The 23,902-nt window shown below is 35.5% G+C and overlaps 1 protein-coding gene across 1 annotated transcript; it reads left to right on the forward strand.

The window, feature by feature from the left end:
• Window positions 1-16,086: 16,086 nt before the first annotated feature.
• Window positions 16,087-19,836, forward strand: LOC121727421 (zinc finger protein OZF-like). Its single transcript, XM_042115265.1, has 4 exons — window positions 16,087-16,448; window positions 16,909-17,032; window positions 17,272-17,332; window positions 18,713-19,836. The coding sequence occupies exons 1-4, from the start codon at window positions 16,285-16,287 to the stop codon at window positions 19,714-19,716; spliced, it is 1,353 nt and encodes a 450-aa protein (XP_041971199.1). The 5' UTR covers window positions 16,087-16,284; the 3' UTR covers window positions 19,717-19,836.
• Window positions 19,837-23,902: the final 4,066 nt, after the last annotated feature.

Below are 23,902 nucleotides of genomic sequence, written 5' to 3' on the forward strand. Positions count from 1 at the left end.
AAACAATGAAAGTCAACCAAATTAATATTATGTCATTGTAGTATTGTAGTAAGTATTGTAGGTTAAATTTAAACTCATGGCATAAAGCATAGTATACAGGAAAACTTTTAAACACTAAACTTGTAGGAGAGATATTATGATATACACATAAAGATAAAAATATCTGTTTTATACAAAAGTGCCCAGGCGCTAAGGCGTTTTTATATCAAAAAGTTTTTTTTTTTTATTTTCGTAATTTTTCGGCAACGATCGTATTTCCCGAGCGTCGGAAGCAGGGATGTTGCGGATCCCGATTTTTTCACATCCGCGGATGCGAATGCGGATGCGGATTTTTCGGGGTTCACATCCGCGGATGCGGATGTTTCGGATCCTACATAATTAATGTTTATAAAATGAAAAAGTATTATTTTAATTTTTTTAATGTGTTTTCAAATAATAGTACAGGTTTCCTATAACAATTTTTTTATTAATATCCAGCTAATTTTTCGTGAGTAGCTTCATTTTGAAGCGTATTTTCTAAAGAACAATCCATATTTTAGGACGATCAAATCGAAATATTAAATCATATTTACCTATCTCTGTTAGCTACCACTTTCGCAGAGGAAATTGTTGTTCGTTTTATCAAAATTAAGCTGCTTACGAAAAATTACCTTGATAGTAATAAAAAAAATGTTCTTTAATATAATAGATGCCTACCATCACTATAATAATACTTTTGTATTAAAGCGATAATAATTTGTAAATGAAAATTACATTAATTCCCCTGTATTAACCTCTACAATTTTTTTGTTAGTAAATACACGAAGTTATAAATAGGAGCATCAAGCATTATACTTAAATTATTAAATACAATAATGCCGCTTTTTATTAAGTATGAAGCACAAACAAACACGTAGTGATTAATTGACAATAAACGCGTGGGATCCTGTCACCATTTTTAGGGTTTCGTAATCAACTAGGAACCCTTATATTTTTTGTCTATCTGTCCGTCTGTCTGTCTGTTTCTCCGCTGTTTCGCTCTGAGAATAGCCTACAAAGCCGAAATTCGCCATGAATGCACATTCATGTCACATATAAACGATGTCGACAAAATCTATCTGACTACCATGGTCAGCACAGCCCAAACCACTGGACGGGTCGGGCTGAAACTTTGCATGCAGATAGATGTTATAACAAAGGCATCCGCTAAGAAAGGATTTTGATAAATTCTAACCCCAAGGGGTTAAAATAGGGGATAAAAGTTTGTATATAATAATACTTCTTAACGCGAGCAAAGCCGCGGGCAAAAGCTCGTGGTATATAAAACCTTTAAAAAAAATTATGGGACCTCCCTTACACATCAAGCGGGGATAATTATTTTTATTTCGCACCCACTCCACCATATGTACACCACATATGGTGGAGTGGGTGCGTTGGATAGGGTTTTTAAAAATATTACGAGTATTCCAAGATCATTTTCCGATTTAGGGATCCATTTGTGAAATATGCAAAGTTTTGAATTGGAAGAAATCGTTACTGTCCATGTCTCCCCCTTTTACCAGCTATTAGCTAAACGGTTGATTCTGAAAAATATGTGGAAAAATTCACGGGATTAGAAAATATGCTAAATTTAAAAATCACGGCTAAAAAGACTTCATAAGTTATTGAGAAGTATAAAGGAATTTTTCGTTCAAATTCCTTTGAATGTAACTGAGATGATGTTGGTAGTAGTGTAAAACATTCGCATCCGCATAAAAATCCGCATTGATTTAATGCGGATGCGGATGCAGATGCGGATTTCCAAATCTATGCGGATGCTCCGCATTTACGGATGCGGATGCGGATATTCGCAACATCCCTGGTCGGAAGACGTCGCTGCAAGCGCTGTTTTAAACTTAACTTTAAGAAAAACAGCGCTTTGCAGCGACGTAGAGGCGTCTGACTTTGCTCATACGTTACCATGGTTTGGTGCTCTTATGTTTCATAGACTCGGGTGTATTCGTGAATACGACAGTTAGCGAAGATTTTCATGGGCATTATTAATTTGGAAGTACTTGTACTTAGTTGTGTTTATATTTAGATCAAAATGTGTCGAAACGGAGTATAGGCGAATGTTGTGAAACAATTAATGTTATTGTAAATGGTGTCTTAGGGTCTATATTCACTTTGATTAGTGCGAGTGCAGGTAATTAGTGATTAGGAGAAAATAAAGAACTTGCACTAATCGCGCGCCACTAGTCGCTATCCACACTTGCTTTCTCCTGATTACTTATCACCTACACTTGCACTAATGAAAGTGAATACAGGCCCTTAATGTATGTGTTAGAACTGCATAGTTCGAAAATTTTATTCTAAAGTAGAGTAAATTCGACAAATAATAATCATTATAATAATTGAAACACCAAAAACAAGTCTTAAAATTGCGTAGGTAGTTGGGTACTTTTTACCCTAAAAATTAATTTGTATGTAGTTGAAAGTAATTTTGAAATTCTAAAAGGAAATACAATTGAAACTTTTAATAAATTTCATTGTAAATCTAGATTCAAATTTGAAATCAGTTTTAAATCGATAAAGCCTCTATTGTCTCAGCCGGCCCCCAGACGAACAATTGTATCTAGGGTTGCCACCCGTACTTTATTATAAAGTATTGTACGTTATTTCAGGCAATTGTACTTTGTACTTTACGAAAATAATAAAGTACGCAAAAATACTTTATTTCAAACTAGATGACCCGATGAACCTCTTATCACCTATCTCCCAACATATACCCTCCCTGGGCTTCGACGAATGTTTCAAAACCAAAATAAGCCAAAGCGGTTCATCCGTTCTCGAGTTTTAAAGAAACTAACAAAGTACAGAATTGATTTTTATTTATGCTTACTGATAATTTTATAAATTGTACTTTATTTTTATACTGTGTACGTTTTTTTTCTCACCTAAAGTAGCCGATGTACTTTATTTGCAAAAAAAAAGGTGGCAACCCTAATTGTATCGTGCAATATCACGCTTCAATTTTATTGAATAGTTTATATTTTGACAATTAAACTGTACTCGGTGAAACATGGCGGTAGCGGTCATTGACCTTTTTAGTCTAAAATAAAAATGAAATATGCTCGCACTGTATTTAGAATATCTATATTATATATATGACGTAGGATTTTGATGAGTTCCAACCCCAAGGGGTTCAAATAGGGGATGAAAGTTTGTATATAATAATACTTCTTAACGCGAGCGAAGCCGCGGGCAAAAGCTCGTTTAAGAATAAAATTGACCTCTTATTAAGACAGAGATTATTACAGATTCATCGGAAAACCTCTTGGTAACTCTTAGAATGATAATCATTAATCTTCAAGTTCGAAGTGATATGCTTCATATTCAGTTCACATCGAGTATGCAAAATACGATATCGCCCTTAGACAAGGTACATAATATCTGACACTTCATTGTCAATCGCGGTTTAAATATCAATGCAATGGTTTATGATATAGAAAATGACAAGTTTTTTGACAGGGGGCAATGACCGCAACTAGGAGTATGCCGACTTAGAACTGATGTTGAAATTTTTAAATTTGACGTATTATGACGAAAATCGTCGCTAGGGTTGTTAACTTGTTACCTACGAATTTAAAACTATGACATATTCGCTGGACGTATTCGTCTTCGGTCTTTGGTCGTATTGTTGTTTGTGTATTGGCACATGCGATTAAAATTGTCAGAATCCAATTTAAATATTTAGAATAACGGTTTCAAACCTTTATTCTAAATATTTAAAAATAAATTATATCAGCCAGCGCGAGGCACATTCCGTTCATTATCCTAGTGAAACCTGACGAATTTGACAGATATTGAAACCTGTCCGTTTCTTTGCAGTCGAACTACTGGTAGTTGTGTCTATTGTGCCGCAACTGTCTCGATTTCCCGAGTACACTATTATGTCGGCTGCACACTCTCGCCGAGAGCTCTCGGGCGAGAGTCTCGTGCGAGAGCCCCTTGCCTTTAATTTTATTTCTCACAGATAATGACTGATAATGACGTTTATTATTGTTATTTTTCTGTTCTGCACTGTCTAGCGGCGCGACTAGTAGTGAAAAACGCGAGAGTGTACAGTAATGCGCTCGCTTTCCTCGCGAGACCCTTTGTCTCGGGCGCAAATAACGACACCGGACCGAGAGGGTCCGAGACAGGCGAGACGAGGCGAGCGCAGCCATTTACAATCTCGCACTCGGGCCGCCTCGCTGTGTCTCGGCGAGAGTGTACAGCCGACATTAGATTGAAGGCGCGCGATGTTCAAAAATCAAAATCAACCCTAGACGGTCAATTAATATTATAACGTGATATTGCGCAAAAAAATTGCTCGTCTAGGGGCCCGATTAAAAAAAACTAAAATCTTTGACATTTCAAAATTGATTTTAAAATATTCTTTTTCGAAAATAGTCATTGATAATATTGAGTAGCCAATAAGAAAAAGAAGATAATCTCATATTGTAGTTACGAGTGTAGTACGGTCCCAGTTAGTCTACCTAGTATAAATTTCTGTAGTTTTTAGAATAAAATATAATGCTTATATTACATAGTTTTTATGACGCTCATACAATTTGTAGTAAGTAAAAATATATGTTTTATGTACGTTTCTTATCTGAAAATGTAAATACCTATAGTTAAAGAAATTATTACTTATTTTAGGTAATTTAATTGTACACTTTTTTATTATTTATTAAATGTGCAATACAGTGTTTATATTCGTTTTATTTTAAAAACGTTTTTCATTAGTAGCCGGCTAGTTTTCAGTACTTACACAAAAGTTAAGTGTTACCAGGGTGTCTTAAGAATTGCGATAACTGTAGGCAGTTGAATTTTTTAGATTGATGTATTTTTCTATCTGCTACATCCTCAGACTAAATAAAACTATTTATATGGTCTGATGCTAAATCATCATACTAAAAAATTTGCCGACACTTAAAGATCAATCGAAAAATGGAACAGGAGTGTTCGATTTTTAAATATCTTTGGCAGGGGCGGATCTTGAATTTGTGGGGCCCTGGGCAAATACTGCTTAGGGGCCCTACCTAATTACTCAACTAATTGCCATTTTGACAAAAAACAGTTTTCTGTAGTGATTTAGGTATGTCTATATTCTATACTAATATTATAAAGCGGAAGAGTGTGTTAGTTTGTTTGCTTGTTTGTTTGAACGCGCTAATCTCAGGAACTACTGATCCGATTTGAAAAATTCTTTCAGTAATAAGAGCGAAGAAATAGAGGAAAATGTAGAAAAAACGGGGATCAATTATTTGACAGGGCTTATTTGAACGCGCTAATCTCAGGAACTACTGGTCCGATTTAAAAAATTATTTCAGTGTTTGATAGCTCATTTATCGAGAAAGGCTATATTTTATCACGCTACGACTAATAAAAGCGAAGAAAGAGAGGAAAATGTTGAAAAAACGGGAGGAAATTATTTGAAAGGGCTTATTTGAACGCGCTAAACTCAGGACAGCGTTGCCAGATATCCCGATTTTGGTGGGAAGTCCCGATTTTTGTCACCAAAATTAAATGTCCCGCGCGGGACAGGCTCAGTCCCGCTTTTCGGGTAAAGTACGAACCTACGTGCAGCGTGCTGAAAAAGAAAGGTGCGTGATGAAGATAAGAGTATGGGAGGTAGAGGGGTGGATTTTCTTTGGCTACTTTAGGTATCTATTGTCACGTAAACGGTATTTTAACGCAAATAAAAAGATAAAAATTCAAAAATCTTTTGATTTTGTACCTTTTTTTACTTTGTCCCTCTTTTGACTGAAAAATCCCGCTTTTTCACTCAAAAAGTTGCAAACTCCCGACTTGGCATAAAAAAAATCTGGCAACGCTGTCTCAGGAACTACTAGTCCGATTTGAAAAAATTTTTCAGTGTTAGATAGTCCATTTATTGCAAAAGCCTATGAGCTATATTTTGTCACGCTACGAAGGAGGAGCGAAGAAATAGAGGGATATGTGGAAAAAACGGGGGAAATTATTTGAAAGGGCTCATCTCACGAACTACTGGAGGAATTTTTCTGTTATTCGGCCCACGTAAATTAGATATTTCACAGACAAATTAGTCCACAAAAAATAGCCTATGATCCTCCACGTGGTCTACTTCTTATCTGTGCCAAATAACATAAAAATTGCTCGAGTAGTTCGTGAGATAAGCCCTTTCAAATAATTTCCCCCGTTTTTCCATATTCTCCTATTCTTAGCGTGATAAAATATAACCTATAGCCTTCCTCAGCAAATAATATATCTAACTCTGAAAGAATTTTTCAAATCGGACCAGTAGTTCCTGAGATTAGCGCGTTCAAACAAACAAACAAACTGCAAATTCTTTTATTTGGTCATCGCACTGTAGGTCCTTTGTTAAATAACTGATAATAATTGATGATGACATTGTTGTCCTGTATTTGTTTTCTATATACGACATCCTGGAGAAAGAACGCTCTGCTCCCCGTGTATTATATTTCTCTATGGCTCTGCTTCACAGCTAGTGATCGGCATCGTTAAAAGATCTTTAAGATGGTATAGCAGTTTGGGAAAACATCAAGTTTCTTTTCATAAATTAGCTAAAAAAATTCACTGCAAGAGGTGTAAGACTCTGTCTCTGACTGCAGTAAGTAAGATTTTAACTGAATGCACTCATTTACTAAATGTTCGTCTACGGCATTTGGATAATGCGCCAACCTTATGATCGGATTTTTTTAAATTCTAGATAATTTTTAATAATTTTTAATTGATAATATCGTCTATTGGTTTCAGTTCGGTTGGGGGCCCTCTGTATTCGCGGGGCCCTGGGCTGCAGCCCAAAAAGCCATAAAGTAGATCCGCCCCTGGGCCTCAGGCCAAATAAAAAATTTGGTCTGAGGATGATGCGTAGAGTGGGCGAGGCATATAAGAAGGGGCATTATTAATATTCTAAATACAATCTATTGGTACACGTGGTTATTGGTAACCTGCACACATTCACCTACTTCCCTCAAGCGATTTTAAAGTTTATGTGCAACTTTTATAACGATTAATTATTATTAAAGAACATGTTATGTGGGTTATAACTTGTAGCACTTTATAACCGACTTCATCTTTCCTTCGGAGTCTTTTTAGGTTTAGCAGTGGGCATCGTGGTTGTTGTTATAATGAACGGATTGACGTGATCGTTGGCGGGGTTCTCGAGAAATCTTTTCTCCCATTCCTCCAGTCGTTTGAGCGCTGCGTCCCCATCGCTCGGTTGTATGGGGAAGTCTGTTGTGGCACATGGTCCCTGACGGAGCGGGTACCAATCTGAAAATGACGTAAAACAGGTAACCACATATAATTTTGTAAAATAACAACAGTACCTAGTAGTTAAGAACGCAGCCGCCACACTTTCACTTACCATATCCTGAAATAAAATAAAACACATGAAACTGTTGTAATCAATTACTTATACGAATTAAAAGTTAGGTTCTGACAAGTAAATGAGCTGACCTCAAAATGGTAGCGGTTTACGCGTAACATTGGATTGAATGGTATAACATTGGATAGATATTTGGTACCAAGTAAGCAGACTTCCCAGGCTTCTAAGTTCTAATACATATTCCTTAAGAGTGATCTTCATACTTGTCGTGGTTATATTATTTAAAAATTAAGATAATATTAACGACTAGGACATACGTTTGCCAACACTCCTACAGTTCTCGAGCTCCATTTGGCATATATCGTCAAACTCCTTGTACTCGTAAACCCAGTCGTGTCTATTCAACCTTTTGGCGCAGATTTGCCCGTAACTGTAATATTTATATTATCTGACAGAGCGCCTGCTGTCTCTTTTACTCGTATAGGAAACTATTGCTATCGCACTAATATTGCGTTACTGTAGGAACGAGGTAGCACTCGATCAATGACCGAATTTCTCTGTCAGACGCAATCCGATATTAGTACCATTTTTTTTTATTATACAACAGTACTCGAAACATGGCGAAGCGGTCATTGACTCCCTGTCAAAAACTTGTCATTTTCTATATAAACCGCGATTGACAATGAAGTGTCAGATGTTGTCAATCGTGGCTTTGTATAGAAAATTACAAGTTTTTGACAGGACAAGGAGTCAATGACCGGTACCGCCATGTTTCGCCGAGTACAGTATAATAGTTATCTATACTATTATTATAAATGCGAAAGTATCTCTGTCTGTCTGTCTGTCTGTCTGTCTGTCTGTCTGTCTGTCTGTCTGTCTCGCTTTCACGCCAAAACTACTGAACCGATAGTAATGAAATTTTGTACACAGATAGTCTAAAGCCTGAGAAAGGACATGGGCTACTTTTTAACTGAAAAAAGGGATTATAAGGGGGTGAAAATGCGTAAATTTGGTCAAATTAACTTAGTTCCAAAAACTCAAAACAGATGGCGCCAAAAGTCCTCTAGATCGCGCTATTGCTTGCTCATGCGTATTTCTATAAGAGGTGGTACCATGTTGAGCTAGATTTTACGATTCTTTCGATTGTTATACACGATAATAACTAATAACTCACCTACCAACTTAGATATCAAACTCAAAAACAACAGCGCCAAAACTACTGAACCGATTGTAATGAAATTTTGTTCACAGATAGTCTAAAGCCTAAGAAAGGACATAGGCTACTTCTTACTGGAAAAAGGGGTTGTAAGGGGGTGTTTATGCGTAAATTTGTTCAAATTAAGTTAGTTCCAAAAACTGGAACATATGGCTCCAAGAGTTGCCTAGATCGCGCTATCGCTTGCTCATATGTATTTCTATAAAAGGTGGTACCATCTTGAGTTAATATTTCGATTGTTATACATGTTATTAATTAACTCACGTACCAACATAGATATCAGAAACAACAGTCTACCAATAATAAATACTAAATAGTTTATGGGTGTTGGGCAAAGCTAAAGTTGTGTAATGCATTATGCAGCTAAGTTGTGTAACGCTAAATAAGCTTTAGGTATAAAAAAGTTTAATTAAAAAAAAACATATTATGTGCACGCTACACGGCTGTTTTGGGTATTTTGATTTAAGGGGTACCAGGGTCTTAAAAAGCTTTTGGCACCAATTTTATTGACACCGCGCGCTATAAACTGAAGTCCACGCGGACGAAGTCGCGGGCAACAGCTAGTACAGTATAATAGTTACGCATTGTTTTTAAACTTGCATATAAGTAGAATTAATTAAAGGCTAAATCATACTTACTTTAAATAAGCTTTAATGCAGATTTGATTACAATCTCTATATGCGGGTTCTGTGTCATTGAGTATGATATTTGGTCGTGGAAAGTTTGTCGAGGCGTTTCTGAAAATAAATGTAGACTAAACAATTTGATATACAATATTATATATATCACCATTCACCCAACATAAAAATTATTAGAATATTAAGATGCCATATTATTGACATTGTAGAACTTGCGCTCCCCTGCAAAATTTGTACATTGTATGTATGCAATGTCCGGGCTTTACCAGACCATAGAGTAACTTATAATATGGTACCAGACTATAATTAGTATAAACTAAAGCATCGATGTATAAAATAAATTCGCTTACCTGTAATACACCCACTCACCTCCGGGGTAGTAGGGTAGGTATTGTGATTCGTAAATCTTCCCTTTGTTTATTATCCTTTTAGCTAAGCTAGGTGGCAGTGGTGCCCTGAGTAAATTATAGGTATACATTTAACATTAGATTTGTAACACTCGATAATTAATTTTGTTACTACTCCCTATAGTGTAAAATTACCAGCTCAGAATCTTGAATTCTATGACAAAATATTTTCAATTTTTGAGACTGGTACCGAGTTCAAAATAATAAAGATTGTGTACAGAAATATTTGAGGTTTAGGCAAATTCTGAAAGAATGAAAAGTAGAAGAGGCACTACTAAAGATTGAGAATTATTTAATAGGTACTTTTTAGTTTATTTAAGAATAATTAATGTTATTGTTTTCACTTGGAAGTCGGTTTTAATTTTTTGTTAAAAATAATAATTTCACTCTTTTTAGATAGGTATATAATATATAAGGCTTTCTGTAAAGACTAATGTGTTCTGCTTAGTGACTTTGGATCCAGGATAGGTCATAGGATACACCTTTCTAATATGAAAACTCATTATTATATGAAAGTTCAATATGCTTAGAGTTTATGAAGCAATGCTGAAAATGAAATGTTTAAACACCTATCTAGGCTCTATAAGAGGTCAGTTCTGTGACTTTCGTTCTATTATAGTACTTGCGCATGGAAACATCAGCTGAACATTAAAAAAATGCTTAAACTACTGTTTAAGTTAGTTTCAACATTCATTAGAACATTTAAATTGTACTAAATTTAGTTCCAACTTCTGTTAAAAGATAGCGCTGTACTTTTGAACATAACAAATTCAATCTTAACGCCAGAGCGTAACGCACACAAACACGTAACTGAGATGATGTTGTTAGTAGTGTAAAACACGTTATAAAATATGTATATTCATTGACCATACAAAAATTATCAAAAACTAGCGGTAATATATGGAACCCTATATTGCGCGTGGCCCGACACGCACTTGGCCGGTTTTATGTTTAAAACAGCTGATGCACCTAAGTAAACTGAGTATGGAAGTGCAAAGCATTTAAAGCCATTTATTTTGCCTTATAGCGGCTGATTGTGTGTGAAACAATATATTTATAAAAAGCGGCCAAGTGCGAGTTGGACTCGCCCATGATGGGTTCCGCAGCAGCAATAAGGTTTATTTTAATGAAATTAAAAGGTTTTGGATTTATTTCTATATTTCAGTTGATTTAATGAAAATTAATTTAAGGTTTACTATTTATGACGTAAAAAAACTACTTGCTAGATCTCGTTCAAACCAAATTTCGTTGGTAGTTTTTATAGTACTGTACATCATATATTATTTTTAGACTTTACATGCCCCTACTTTAGAAGTTAGAGGGGGGGGAGGGGACACACATTTAATATGATTTTTAAAGACGTATCCATAGATACCCCACACGCATAGGCTAGATGAAATTTTTTTTTTGTTGGTTTAAGGTTTACCATTTACGACGTATAAAAAAAACTACTTGCTAGATATTGTTCAAACCAAATTTCGTTGGTAGTTTTTATAGTAATGTACATTATATATTATTTTTAGACTTATCATGCCCCTACTTTAGAAGTAAGAGAGGGGGGGCACACATTTGACCGCTTTGAAAGATTCTCTCTCGCAAACTATTCAGGTTAGAAAAAAATGATATTATAAGCCTCAAATGGCCTCAATACATAGACTTAATATGCCTCAATATGATTTTTAAAGATCTATCCATAGATACCCCACACGCATAGGTTAGATGAAAAATTTTTTTTTGTTTCAGTTGTACCTATGGGAACCCCTAAAATTTAAAAAAAAAATCCATTTTTGTATCAAAATCTTAATGCGGTTTATAGACTACATCTACTTGCCAATTTTTAATAGTATAGCTCTTATACTTTCGGAGAAAAGTGGCTGTGACATACGGACGGACAGACAGACAGACAGACATGACGAATCTATAAGGGTTCCGTTTTTTGCCATTTGGCTACGGAACCCTAAAAATGTATCCAATGATGAAGGATATTTTAAGGACCATTAAAAAATACCAGTAACTAGCGGTACTACGGAACCCTGTATTGCTCGTGGCCCGACACGCACTTGCCCAGTTTGTGGTAAAGGCTTCATTAATGAAGTTTTGAATGTACCATCGAGGAATTTGATTCCTATGCAGTTGACAGACCGAGCGTCATTTGGTCAGATCATGTCAATTCAACGTTAATTGTGATCTGTCGGCACAGAATGAATATATATTAGTAGTACCAACAGAAGTCCAACTCGTGAAACCCGTTTAAAAAAATAACAACTCTTGCTGCGATACTATAAAGTTCAAATTCCGACCGCGCAGTGCTAGGTGCCTACAATTATATTTGCCTACATATGCGCTCTCTTTCTATCGCGTAAGAGGTACCCTTTCTGACGAAATCAAGATTGTCACCTTTTAGAAAATAAAATAATCTTCTTTTAATTACTATAGCTACTAATAGCAAACTTTTTTATAGTAATAATCAAATTTTAGTAACCCAACGTATATTTTATAATAGTTTTATATTCGATTATAGTGTAGGAGCTGGTCAGGATTTTTTTACAACTTAAACATAGTAACTTGTGTTTATTTATGTGTAGTATGCGGTTTGTTTGTAACAAATTGGTTTATTTGCTATATTTGTGTATTTTTTTTATCTTTTTTTGTATTTTTAAGTCTTAAATTACTTTATTGAAATATTTCTTTGACTTTTTTCAATTGTTCATATTTATCAGATTAATAATGATTCTGTCACAGCGGTTAAATCAGTACGTAGATATATGCTACGAAAAAATCTTGCGCGCGCGCTCGCTTGTGAGTCCCTTGTGATCTGCCTGTGGGTACTTATAGTTCGATACCTAAAGGCGCGAGTGAGACAGGCCTGCTGTCGGCTGGGTTTGACGTAACGCGACCAAACTACGTAGGTCTCCCATCTGCCTAGGAATCAACTTCTCTGATAGTACCTATTCTATTTTAACGGAGAAAATACGATCTAGCTTTATAATTATTATTACTTAAGTATATGGTAACTGCGAGCAAAATTCCGTCTCTCAGGACTCACTCAGGTACCTACTCGACGACCTCTGTGGCTCGGTTGGTGGCCTGTTGGTAGCTCAAGCCGGGGGCCGCGGGATCGAATCCCGTCGACGGCACAGAAAGTTTTCAAAGTTCCTGGGTCATGGCTGTGTATTAAATATGTGTATCGTATAATAAAAATCTTAAATAAATGTATAGTAAAAAAGTATTAAATATATTTCCGTTGTCTGGTACCCGTAACACAAGTCCTTCAAGAACTTAGCACGGGACCAGACTGACGTGGTGTGAAGCGTCCATAGATATTATTACTACTACCAGTTACGAGTAGGGAAGATGACAGTGGGTCCTCATTACAGATTACTTTACCCTCGTGGTCTTTCATTCCCATGGCCTTGACGCCGAAAGCTATTTGCATTAACTTGACGTGCGTCTACATATTTTGTAGAAGTGTCTACCTTCTCGACACTATTGTTTTGTTTCATAGAAGTGGTAGGTAGTGGAACGTAGGTCTCGTTGCAAAATACTGTAAAGATTGTATTATTTACTAAAGAAAATATCTAGCCATCAAATTCTCTCATTAAGGACGCTTTCACAAAAATTAGCAGGTCTGTACGAATATCGACGTTAAGGACATAACATTCAATATCAGCGCGCCTTGTACAGTGGCGGACGGCGGTTACGTTACGAGTTACGACACTCGCCGCGTTCTTGATAGGGAAAAAATGTATGAAGAAATATTTTGAGAGCGTTTCTTATTTTTCTTATAAATGGAAATGTTATTTATTTTTATACAAAATATTTAGCTATTCGTACAGGGGACTAAATAAGCAACAATTTTTTTTGTATATTTGTGTAGTTAAAATAGCATTTTGTAAAAAATGCTATTTTAACTACACAACACTTAGTTCTGTGTATTTATCTATAAATTATAATGGTACCTAATCAAACACCATTTTCTTAAATCTTGCGATTATTGTGATGGTTTTAACCATAGAGTTTAAACCATCCCGATAGGTAATACTTATTAACTTTATGGTTTAAACATGTTTATGTGAAAATTTTGTATGCGGCTATAAAAAATTTATGGTGTGGACGTGGAGATTAATATATTATCCTTCATTTGAAACCAAAATATCCTCGCAGTGTGACTCCTAATTCTTTTAAAATGGTATCTGAAAATCGCTGATTTTTGAGAAAAAATGTGATAGCGTCCTTTTAAAAGCCTTTCAATTTGTCAAAGATGCGCAATACTGCAGGAGATGTGAGATTTTACAAAGTGCGTTTTTGGTGTTTGGCCAGGAGTTCACATTTGTGGAATTGAGAAAAATGTGAATAGCGTACGTATATATTTTTTTTCATTGTAATGGGAATTAAAAAAATATTTCTTGTACTACTTTTACCTTTCAAAACAAATAGGTGACAACATGCACATTATTCACAGAACAAACAGTTTTTATTGTTCTGTGACATTATTACTCTTGTAATTAACATAAAACAAACTGGTGACAACACATACCAATAACACAGCTCTTCAAAATATCAAGAATAATGTAAGTACGTATATCGCGAAAACAACTTACAATGTTTAATGTTTTCATGATAAAATATAATATAGCGTACCTGTGTTATAAAAATTTACGACTTACAAAAATATAATATAGTACATATTAAGTTTAAATATTATACAAACAATATCGTACAGGTAATAGCATAAGTAGGTACGTCGTACGAGTATAAGCGGTTGTAACTTTTAGATTACAAACTATTGAATTAATTAAGGTGACGCCTTGATAATTTGGCTGTAGTGATATCGATTTTTCTCAGTAATGAGTAATGACCAAAGCTAAGAAATTAAAGTTCATTGTCGGTTTTCATCATGTCTTCGTCTTTGAATTACCCATAGCATAACACGATTGGTCAACTTTTATAACACAATAATCAATCAAAAAGACCTCTGTAAAAAAAGGGATTCCTATTTTGCCAATACACAGTGTTTTAGAAATCCCCAAAATCGGACATGACTAAGTTAATGCAATAGCTCGATGGAGTCTTATATTTCAAATGCAAGAGTAGAACTCCCGTGTGCGCATTTTACTTAGTTTTTGAGAAAATCAATTTTTAAATTAGTCATTATTTGACTCCCTGAAAACGAAATTATTTTATTTAAATTAATTACGAGGGTTTGTAAACTTACTACCCAGTTGATTAGATTGATCATTAAGAGATACAAATTTTGTACTTTATTTCATTCCTACAATTCAAGTAGTTCCTGAGATTTTAATGTTTTTAAATATTTAGACTTTATTTTTTTTCTGCTTTCCTATATGATTTCCGCACTTTCTGTCAAAACTGAAAAATACTTTGGTATCATCAAATATATATTTTTTTTATAATCAGTCAAATAAGTTGTATGTTAATGAAAATAAAGAAAGACAGAAAATTAAAAATGTACATTACCCCATTTACCGTAAGCTATTCTAGTTAGCGTTTTGGCTAACGTAACCTAATCTTATTACAAGTTGTTATAAAATTATAGTTGTAATTTACAACCTGTTCTGAGTTTACAACTATAATTTTGTTTTTTTTTCCTACTTAATTTAGAACTTAATACATGCCTATTACAGGTATTGCTGTTTCGCCAAAAAAAGTACCAAAACTGTCAAAATTTGACATTTTGACAATAATGTCAATGTCAGAGGGCAGTTGTCATTTGTTAAATGTCAATTGTCATTTAGAGTTGAGTGACAGTGTTGTAAAAGTTACCGATTTATCGGTAGATCTCCCGATTTTGGCAAACAAATACCGATAAAACGATTTTAGGGTATAATCTCCCGATTTACTAAATTTTAGAACATTAAACTTAATTTATACTCATTTTGATTTTCCAACCACTAGTAGTGGTACGTTCGAACAAAAAGAAAAAGCTATGTACAAAAATATAAAAAAGAGTGGGAAATACGCCCGGAGTATGCTGGGTGGTTACAGGCAAGCAGTAATAAAGATGCAAACTACGCCTACTGTCTAAGCTGCAAGAAGGAGATAAACATTTCATCCGGGATCGACGCTTTGAAACAACACGCTTCGTATCAATCCACCAAAAAAGCGTTAAAAAACTTGGCATCCCAACCTAAGATGACTGGTTTTGTAAATAAGGAAATTCTTACTTTTCAATATTCAAGTTAGAGAAGGTAAGTTTTTTCGTATTTTGTATAGGCTTTCTACAAATCAAATTCATGCACGTTATAAATCTAGGTTGTAGGCTCTGCTCTTTTTGTATGGAAATTTCATTTCGTATGGGAAATAGGCGTTGGTATGAACTAAATAAAAATGATTAATATCTTTAACACGTGTTTTAATTTGTTTTATTTAGGCAGCAATCTCCCTATTTCTCCCGATTTTTAGTTAGTAGCAATCTCCCTATTTCTCACGATTTTTAGTTGGTAGCAACACCGATTTCATAAATGTCATTTCTGCAACACTGTTGAGTGATTTGTGTTCATCTTTTCTCGGTGAAATATTTCGATCGAAAATGAAATAATCTAACGAAAAGAGGACTAGAAATAAAGGTTAAATAAAATTTATAACTTTAATATTATCATCCTCCAAAATATGCCAATACAGAAGTTTGGACTAAATTATAAAAGATAACATTGATGCAAAACAAAAATGTCTTCAAATACAGTTTTTATAAAAACAGAACCCGAAAACTATGTTGAAATAGAACTGAATAAAAGCGAATATTGTGATATAAATGGACAAGGTACTTCGGAATCTGATCAAGACCTAAAAGTTCCACGTATTAAAAATGAGCAGAATGTGGAATTCATCACGTAAGTTTTACAATAATTTCTGCTAATTTCTAGTTCCTCATTATCTTTACTCGCTTAAATTCATCTTTTGCTAAATATTGAGTGCCTGTGTCACTATGGTTCGAAATATCTTCTACACATTTTATAGAAATTGGTAATGTGTAGTGTTAAATTTTTAAATGTAATAAAATAGGAAACCAAAGAAAATCCTGACATGATGACTTGAAATGATAGTCTTTACTCCTAAACACTTGTATTCTACCAACTTTCAGTCAGTAGCTCAAGTCAACCAAGTCAGGTATTTTATTTATTTTATTACTTTTTAAAATAAAATACATATACATAAGTTGTTATTTAACAAAAAGGACTCTTTGTTGAAGCCAACTTTAAGTAATATTATAAAAATAAGTTTTTAAGTATGGTCATAACTCATAATCATTGATAATAATTATTGTATTTTAAATTGTTTGTTAATTTATAGGATAAAAGCTGAACCATCAGATTTTTATGGTGCAGATAGTGAAGACTTCTGTCCAAAACCTGAGAGCGCCAGTGTAAACATTGAGATTACTATTAAACAGGAGGAACAAGGGAGGGAGGGTGGAGTGAGTTTATTATGTCAATTTTGTTTTAAGTTATATTCTTAAGGAGTTATAATCACACGGGATATAATTAACAATAAATTTTAAAGTAAGTTATGAAAGTATGTTGAATATGAAAACATAAAAATGTTTCTATAAAATTTGTTATAGGTATTTTAAATTACCTGCAATAGCAGTGTTTGGGAAACACTAGTAAACTTTTTACAACTAGGCATGTTTTAAACTTCTTTGTTACATTGCAGAATGGCCAACTTACTGCATCTGGACTTTTTCCAACAAATCCAGGGCTCTTCATAAGTGATGGTAAATATTATTTATTTTATTTGTAATTAATAGAATCCTGAAGTTACTCCGCATATTGATAAACCAAGATTACATGTAACTGTGTGACCACATATTTTATGGTATTTGGCTTATGTCGGCACTACATATAGGCGAATGCGTTGTCGGCCCAATGTGTAGAACGGGCGAAATACCTACCACCAACGCGCGAACGCTCGTTCTATACATTAGGCCGGCGCGCCGGCCAACGCGTTCGCCTTTATGTAGTGCCGACATTAGAAAAGTTATTTGGGAGACACTGACAGCTACATAGATAAGAGTAAGTTCTCGTCCCGTCTAAAGTTGCGGTCTGCTGTAAGCGGAACTACACTGCGATGGAGCGACGCGACACTGCACTGCACTTCTAGGTATACCACAATAGAGCCTCAGCAAGACTTAGACTGCACAGTAAAATTTGCTTTTCCTTTTGGCAATCTCTAATTAACATAACATTTAGCTAGTTCTAATGACGTTATAATATTTCGACGTTAAAATATTTATTAGCTTGAAAATATTGACCTCTACCCAAAAGCCAAATCAATATAACTAATTATTACTGATACTGTCATTATTTCAAACTACTAGACGTAAATAATTGAATGTTCCTATTTCTATGTGTAGTTGCGGAATATTTGCGTTGCGCCGCTTAGTTTTAGGCTGGGTTTAGCGCGAACACGCGTATTGGCCGCCACACCGCGAGATCACAAGCAATAGTGTTACGATATTTTATTTAAAAAATTGCGTCGCGATTGCATCAATGTGTTATGTGGGTGTGCTGGTTGGCGGCTGGCGCGCTTGCCATGACTGTGTCGAATATTTTCACTGCTGCATAGTGCAGTATATCTCATACTATTTTACACGTACAATATTTCTCCGTGCTGTATCGTGTGTCGTGTCGCTCACTCGCTCCGTAAACGTCATCTAGTTTATTAATAAGGCGACAAATCGTACCTGGGTACAGACCAACAAACACATTATTATTATTATTATTTTTATGAAATAAGAGGGCAAACGAGCAAACGGGTCACCTGATGGAAAGCAATTTCCGTCGCCCATGGATACTCGCAGCATCAGAAGAGCTGCAGGTGCGTTGTCGGCCTTTTAGGAGGGGATAGGGTAATAGGGGAGGGTAGGGATGGGATGGGAAGGGAAGGGAATAGGGGAGGGTAGGGAAGGGAATAGGGTAGGGGATTGGGCCTCCGGTAAACTCACTCACTCGGCGAAACACAGCGCAAGCGCTGTTTCACGCCGGTTTTCTGTGAGAACGTGGTATTTCTCCGGTCGAGCCGGCCCATTCGTGCCGAAGCATGGTTCTCCCACGTATAAAATAATATAAAAATAATATTTAATATGTTTTTTCAGTGTCCAATGAAATCCTGAATCTCAACTCTAAAATAGATGGAAAATTTGTATGTCCAATTTGCCAAAAAACTTTTACACTTAAGGGTAACTTACAACGGCATCTCACTAATCACAAACGAGAGAAGTTCGAATGCAACGTGTGTTTTCGACCGTTCTATAAGAAAGAACATTTGGAAAAACATATGATAAAACACTTGAACATAAAACACGCCTGCGAAACATGCGGAAAAGAGTTTCGTTCTTTATCTAGCTTGGAACAGCACAAGCGCACACATTTAGGAATTAAACCATTTCAGTGCGACAAGTGTGATCGGCAGTACACCGTAAAGACCAATCTCATCAAGCACCTAAGTGGGCCAGAGTGTAAGAAGAAGGAGCCGGAAGGTGAACTACAGTGCCACGTCTGTAACAAAATGTTTTTAAAGAAATTTCTACTTCAGAGTCATTTGAAGCGACATTCCACCGAGAGACCGTTCAAATGCAGCATCTGTCACTCAAATTACAAATACAAGTCCACCGTTCTCCGACACGAGCAACTGCACAAAGGCATAAAACCTTACTCCTGCAAGATCTGTCGCAAAACCTTTACCCACCCGGGCTTGATCAAGCCGCACATGCGAAAACACACAGGCGAAAAACCGTACCAATGCGATCTGTGTCTAAAATGGTTTTCACACAAGCACAACTTGCAGCGACACATGCCGAGACACATGAAGATCAAGCACGTAGTTTGTGACATCTGTAGCAAAGTATTCCCGAAGGAGAGTCGCTTGAAGTACCACATGCGCACGCACACTAAGGAGAAACCGTTCGCGTGCTACGTGTGCCCGAAGACGTTCTCACACAAGCAAAATATCGTGAGGCACTACAGCCGGAAACATCCCAACGAGAAGTATGAGTGTACCTTCACCGATGCGAGTGTAGCTAGGGAGTGCTGGGATAATGTGTTTAAACAAAAAATGCTAAACGACAAGGCTAAAGAGGATTTAATAGATGGATGTTAAAATAATGGTTACAATACTTTAGCTAGTAGTATAAGAATAGAAGAAAGTAGTCATGCTTCTAGCCTATAGATATAATATTATGTAAAGTTAAAATAGTATAAGTACATGTTATTTCGTAATAATTTATTATTTTTAGTGACACTTGTTATCAGTTATATATTTTAAAAAGCTTTATTCACACCACCTTACTAATAAAAATATTTACACAGCAAATAATTATACATTTTTGATACGAGGTCTACTTGTCTTTGGCATATTAGAAACGTTACACGACACACAAAGACAGCAGACTATTTATACGCTGTATATTTTTGTTAGTAAAGGGCTACGAATAATAAAAACTAAAGAATCGTAACTCCCATACTATTACCGTTTTAAATTTGGTTCCTTTTGATCTGTCATGTAACGTCAGCCTAGTACCGCTCAGGGTCACCTAAATATTGCAAATGTATTGAAATGTGTACCTAAGGTACACTTTTTTGACAAGTATTGTGGAGCATGTTTTTTGACGGAGTTACTTTTCCTTAGTTTTTATTATTCGTAGGTAAAGGGTCAATTTTTCAAACCGAAACGCGGCGCTCGGTGCGGGTGGCGATAGTGGTTTAATACACAAAATATGTCAATATCCTTTTCAATTTTGAGCTGCACGCTATAAATGGGCTTAAGTGAGCAAATGCCGTTTTTGTAATCAAATTTGAGTCTTTAAAAATGCTGGACTACTTTACGACATTTATGTAGGAATTCCGTATTATGATTAAACTTTTTAATCGGGACTTAACACGACTTAATTAAGTAGTAATGCTACTACGAGTACATACTTTTACTTACTCGTAGTAGCATTACTACTTAAATAAGTCGCGTTAAGTCCCGATTAAAAAGTTTAATTATAATGCAACGCGAAAGTTTAAAATGTTATTCCGTACTATGTTCTTTAATTTTATAAAATTCTGTTCATAACATGTATGATGGAATTATTCATTATATTCTATCTATAGTATGTATTTTAGAACCTAATTATAGACACTTAAGTATTGATATATAAATTAGAAAGCATGAGATACTTGCCTTGGTGGTATATGCTGCGCTGATTGGTCGGCCTTAGTTTGACTTGGCGTAAAGTGCAGTTAGCCATTCTGGAGCAGAAATTATTATAGATAAAATAATAATTCTTTGAGGACCTCCTTTACAATCCTAATAAGTGTCGTATAGCTTATCTGGAAGCTTTGTCGCTGCTTTTTTATACGTGACAGAGACAAAACTCTTGGATAAAAATTAATGTCATGTTTTGTTATAGTACGAGATCACCGACCTCCATTATAAAAGTACGCTGGACTTATGATACCCTTTGAAATGACAGCAATTTTTTGTGCCTATTTGAAGCGGAATCAGCACCCCCAATGCGGGGGAAGAGAACTAAATCTGACGTAAAAAATGACGTTTGAAAGTCGCCATATTGGCGCTGATAGCAGTAGTGAGAATACTTGGAACTAATACTAGTTTCTACAAGGAATAGCGATTAATAATATAATTTATAAGTCAGATTTAGTTCTCTTCCCCCGCATTGGGGGCGCTTATTCTGGTGGGTATCATATGTCCAGCGTACTTGTCTAATGGAGGTCATTGTACGAGACAGACCATACATTGCAAGTGATATGAAAAATAACTAGTCATTTAACATTAATATATTATATTATAATTTAAACTGTTGATATGTGCAAGTTTCTTCAAAGTCTGTTAAACTTGTTTTTACATAAATTATAATTTAATAATACATAGAATTATGTACGAACTAATATTATACTTAATATAAAAAGCCCATGATATTTTGATCAACAATAAGCTAACAAGGCTTTGGTGAGATTGGCACTATTATAAAATAATATTTTTCACAAATAACAACATGATTTTTATGTTTTTTATTAGTCATTATAACTATTTTTGTTTTGAGTGTTCCATGTATGTTTATTTTTCTCTATAGAGCAGTGTTTTTCAAACTTATGTATGACGCGACCCCCCCTGACATGACAAAATATTTCACGACCCCCCATTGGCTCTTTTATCATTTATGTATCATGTGTTTATTTTTGAAGATTTCCTTCTGTTAAATGGCATTCTCAATCTTTATTGTTTTCATACTAGAATAGTCCTTTTAACCTTTGGCGACCCCCCTACAGAAGCTTTGCGACCCCCCAGGGGGTCGCGACCCACAGTTTGAAAAACACTGCTATAGAGTATTCCAATAAGGGCGTTCGCTGCGTTGAGCGTGTGCCCGGTGGCGCGGCTGCCCGCAGCCCAGCGCGGGCAGCCGCGCCGCGCGCCGTGCGCTCGCCAGTCGTCGTGCGACGGCTGACCCGCCTCAACGTAGCGCCGCGCTGCTCTATGACATGAAACAAGCACGCCTCGCGGGTGGCCGCGCCGGGCGCACGCTTAACGCAGCGAACGCTCTTATATTATCTCAGTATTTTTTTTTCAACACTTTTAAAAATGTACTCTGCATTGCTTAAACCAGTGGTACTCAATCTTTTTTTTATGCAGGCCACAAACACAGGGCTAAAAAAAACGTTCTTCAAAATTAGCTATTTAAATGTGTAAAATTTTTCACGACTTTTACGACGACTAGACTGCAGGCGTGAAATTCAAAATGGTTTAACTTTACGCGGGCCACTTAAAAAGCCTGCAGGGGCTTTTTATTGTGTTTTTCTTAAGCTTAAGCATCAAGGGCAAAACATACAATTGCATAAAGTCACTTTCTGTATTCACAGTGTTGATTGACAAAAGACAACAGGTAATTTATTGTTTTTAATTTCATAATATTATTATGTCAATAAGCTGGTGCTAACTGAACATACAGTGTGCAATTAAACCTTCCTGCCAAATTTTGATATATTGATCCTTGTTAAAAATAAAAATACACATATTTTTTCTTTTCTAGTCACTCAGTACTAAAATATTGAGAAATGGCTTCCGAAAGTTATCATAAAAACACTACAATTAATGGACACGACGCGCGCCCGCGCGTGACGTGCCCACGCGCGCGCGCCTCCCCCCGCGTCATCCCCGCTCATTCCCCCGCGCCGCGAGTGACCGTTCTGCAACGATTTTAAATGGAATAAAATATGTAATAAAAAAATAACACCCAATTTTTGTGGTCAAATGGACCCTCCTAATGATACCTAAGCCCTTGAAAAAATTTGGCAGGAAGATTTAATTGCACCCTGTATTTTATTGAGAATATTGTTTGTAATTTTTGGTTTGTGTGCCTCTCTCAAAAATTAAAATAGTGATTCAAATTACAAAAATTCAAACATATTTTAGAAATATACGCTGAAGTAGTTATTTGTAAATAAAGTTCTTTAAAATTTTTCTATATTTATTTTCTATACTTAATACAAATAAATATTATTAAAGATGAGCTACATAGTACACAACTAAAATCACTTATCAACCCCCTCACTTCAAATATTTATCATAACTAGAGATCGCCCAATGGTCGAAATTCGACCTTAGTTTTAACGACATAACGACTACCTATATTTTGTAAAAAATATTGACTTTATTATTTTTTCAACTTTTGTCTCTGGGACTTAGCTGATCTCAGACTGGCCGTGTAAGCATTGTCTAATAGTCAGGGCTTCAAATACCGGTATTTTTTCATAACGTTATTGCTTCAAGGGCATAGATAACGGTATGAAAATTTACCCTACGATACTAGAAATAACGGTAAAAATTGGAATTAATACCGGTACCTTAATGTTAAACCGGTAAATAGGATTTATAACCGTAAATATATGTTCTTTGATAACGTTACCTTTTGTAAAATAAGTACTTAATTTAATCAGTCAATTCAGTATGCAGTATGCACAAAATTAAACTAGATGTGTCTGGTGACCAGTACGAGGGCTGCTATTTATGTATCCGGAACTGGCCACTTACAAGAACAATATTTAAAAAGTAATTACAACATTTGAAAATAGAACTCTTTGGTTGAAGAATACATTTTGTTTCATGTGACTGTCAATTATTTTTCCATTGTGGCGTCATTTTGAAAATTGCGTGTCTTCATTTGCCATGGATTTAACGCGTGAACATTTTCGTGCAATGATTTACTACGATTTTCGGCGTGGGCTAAATCAACAACAGTGCTTTATTCAACTCACCGCAACTTTTGGAGATGAAGCACCATCAA

The sequence above is a fragment of the Aricia agestis genome, chromosome 5 (genome assembly GCF_905147365.1).
Source record: "Aricia agestis chromosome 5, ilAriAges1.1, whole genome shotgun sequence".
NCBI classification, from domain to species: Eukaryota; Metazoa; Arthropoda; class Insecta; order Lepidoptera; family Lycaenidae; genus Aricia; species Aricia agestis.